The sequence below is a fragment of the Montipora foliosa genome, chromosome 7 (assembly GCF_036669935.1).
Source record: "Montipora foliosa isolate CH-2021 chromosome 7, ASM3666993v2, whole genome shotgun sequence".
In the NCBI taxonomy this organism is placed as follows: domain Eukaryota; kingdom Metazoa; phylum Cnidaria; class Anthozoa; order Scleractinia; family Acroporidae; genus Montipora; species Montipora foliosa.
Window position 1 is genome coordinate 12,419,244 of NC_090875.1, and position 2,500 is coordinate 12,421,743.

At 39.5% G+C, this 2,500-nt stretch overlaps 2 protein-coding genes across 2 annotated transcripts in view; one reads left to right on the plus strand and one right to left on the minus strand.

The window, feature by feature from the left end:
• Positions 1 to 2,500, minus strand: part of LOC138010532 (uncharacterized) — a 126,010-nt gene that overhangs the window by 15,488 nt on the left and 108,022 nt on the right. The gene's annotated exons all lie outside the window — the stretch shown is intronic.
• On the plus strand, positions 432 to 1,679 carry LOC138011032 (beta-1 adrenergic receptor-like). The gene has a single exon (XM_068858044.1). It carries the CDS (start codon positions 432 to 434, stop codon positions 1,440 to 1,442), a length of 1,011 nt encoding a protein of 336 aa, XP_068714145.1. The 3' UTR covers positions 1,443 to 1,679.

The following is a 2,500-nucleotide window of genomic DNA, read 5'->3' on the forward strand; positions in this document are numbered from 1 at the left end:
TTGCTTTTATAAAATATTCCTCAAAGACAGTTCAACAAATGAAAGAAAATGGTGGCTTTTTTACTTCTTGATTGAAACAGATTTTCTTGACACAAGTTCATATTTCGTACGAACCAGTCAAAACGCGCGTCTGATAATACATAACCAATCAAAATTCGTGTGATGTCACAGCCGTGTTCCATACTCTCATCTAAACATAGCTATTGACCAATGAGAGTGCGCGTAATTTAATAAAAAGTAATACTTAGACAAATTACGCCTGTATTGGAAATACTTAGACCAATCACAGGTTACAAAATTCAAGGAAACCATGACTTTCTCTAAATAAAGAGAGGTATATTTAGCTTCTTAAAGAGAAGTTCAAAATTTAGGCAAACAACCTGCAGGTGATTCTTCCTCGGAGTTTGATAAAAGTTCTGACAAAAAAAATGATGATGGCGACTGACCTGCAATCTAGAAGCCTATATTTGGTTGTCATAGAAGTCAGCTCGTTAATTGTCTTGAACCTTCTGTCCCTTATGGGAAACACCTTGGTTTGCATCTCCGTATACAGAAACACACGATTGCGTACAACAACGAATCTTTATATCACCGCGCTGGCAATAAGTGATCTACTGTCGGCCGTGTTTGTAATGCCGTTGACGATTGGCGTCCTTGTAAGCGGCCGCTGGATTTTTGGCGAAGTTGGCTGTAGCTTTCATTCCTTCCTTTCTTTGTTTGCCATCTACGTTTCACCAGTAACAATGGGGCTAACAGCGCTCAATCGTTATGTGCGAATGTGCAGGCCAGAGCATGAATATCAGAAGTTCTTCTCTAGGAAAAAGTCACTGGCACTTTTAGCGTCTGTTTGGGTTTTTGTTGCCTGTTATAATGGCCTCCCCGTCATAGCTGGTGTTCAAAAAAGCACTTTTGTCCCTGGATATGCCACTTGTTCCGTTGGTCATCTCAGCGAAACTGGAACACTGGTACACTATGGCATCGTCATCCCATTGTTCCTTTTAACACCTTTAACAATCACCGTTTTTAGCTACGTAAAAGTTGCGAAAAAGATGCAACAGCACAAAATCGAAACGTCGTCCTTGCGACAAACATCTCCAATCATTAGTGCCCGAGAGATAAGAATTAGTAAATCCCTATTCGTAGTTGTTTTCGCTTTCATGATCTGTTGGATTCCTTTTTGGATCATTGCTCTTGTAATGCGTTTACACTTGGTTTCAAAGATACCACGAAACGTACTGCTGCTAACTTCGTTTTTGCTTTACATATCCAATACAATCAATCCATTTCTTTACGCTGGTATGAACCCTAGTTTCAGACAAGAATTCTGGAAGATTGTTTGTAAGGAAAGGAGGAATGTTGGGGATCGTATAAATAAGATACCACCTCAGCCAGATACGAATAACGTTATTCAAGAAGACAAAGGCCATTTCTCAATTGATTAATTCAACCATCCAAGGAATTAATCAGGATAAAAAAAGAGAGTCATTTATGACTGAGGTTTCGGTGCAGTTTTATGTTCAGACGGTTTATTTCGACGATTTTAGGTCGCTTAATCGTTAACATTTTATTGTGCGGCAACACGTAGCTGACGATGCACCACGGCCTCTGCACGTAATGAGCATTTAGATCAATTACTATAAGGTTTGCATCCATGTTGTAGTCAAATTTTAAGTTTCTGACGGATTATTGAATGAAAAAAGAAAGGGAAGGTTAAGTCCGTTTCATCCAGGAAAGGAAGAAAGAATTGAACAACAGAAAATTTAGTCGCTTGTAAATATCACCGGGCGGACACATTAACTCTAGTCAACTAATGCTTTCTTAACATAGAATCAGATTTACAATGATATAGTTTGTCTTGAACGTGTGCTATGAGCAGCTGGTGATGAGGTGTAATCTATTTGATTTCGCAGTGGGCGATTTGACGAATTTTAATTTAAGCCTTTGAAATGTTTAGTTTCTTTCCATTCTATAAGTCTATATTAGACAAGAAGTAGTAGAATGTGCCAAACTAAACGGCTGTCATGTTATGTCTTATACCTATCGCTCCTAAATGGATCAGTATTTTAGGACCTGTGCCATATTGAAGTTTGGATTAATTAAATAGCCTCTCGATTATTCGTTCCTTGTCGTAAATATAAAACTGCGAAATATTCCATCCTTCCCTGTAACAAGGCGCAGTACCTTTCCATTCCTCTTCTTCCGTTTCGTTCATCAAGATCTCTTCCCATTGCTTCCCATCTCCTTATTCACTGGGAGATTTTCTCTCAAACTTTGCCAGATGTCCTCTCCCTTACAGCGTTTCCATGTGTGGTCTCTCGTAATCCTCCTTCTCTGACTCATTTTTGTCAGTTCCTATTTTTCATCTTCAGCATCTTGAAATGGGCATGCATCGAGTCCCCAAACGATCCTATCGGGGGAAAGGACCTCGTCCTCCTGTCGCTTAATTTCCACGTAATCCAGAGGCCCATTGTCAGTGGAGATTGCTCTCATTGTCCATTGT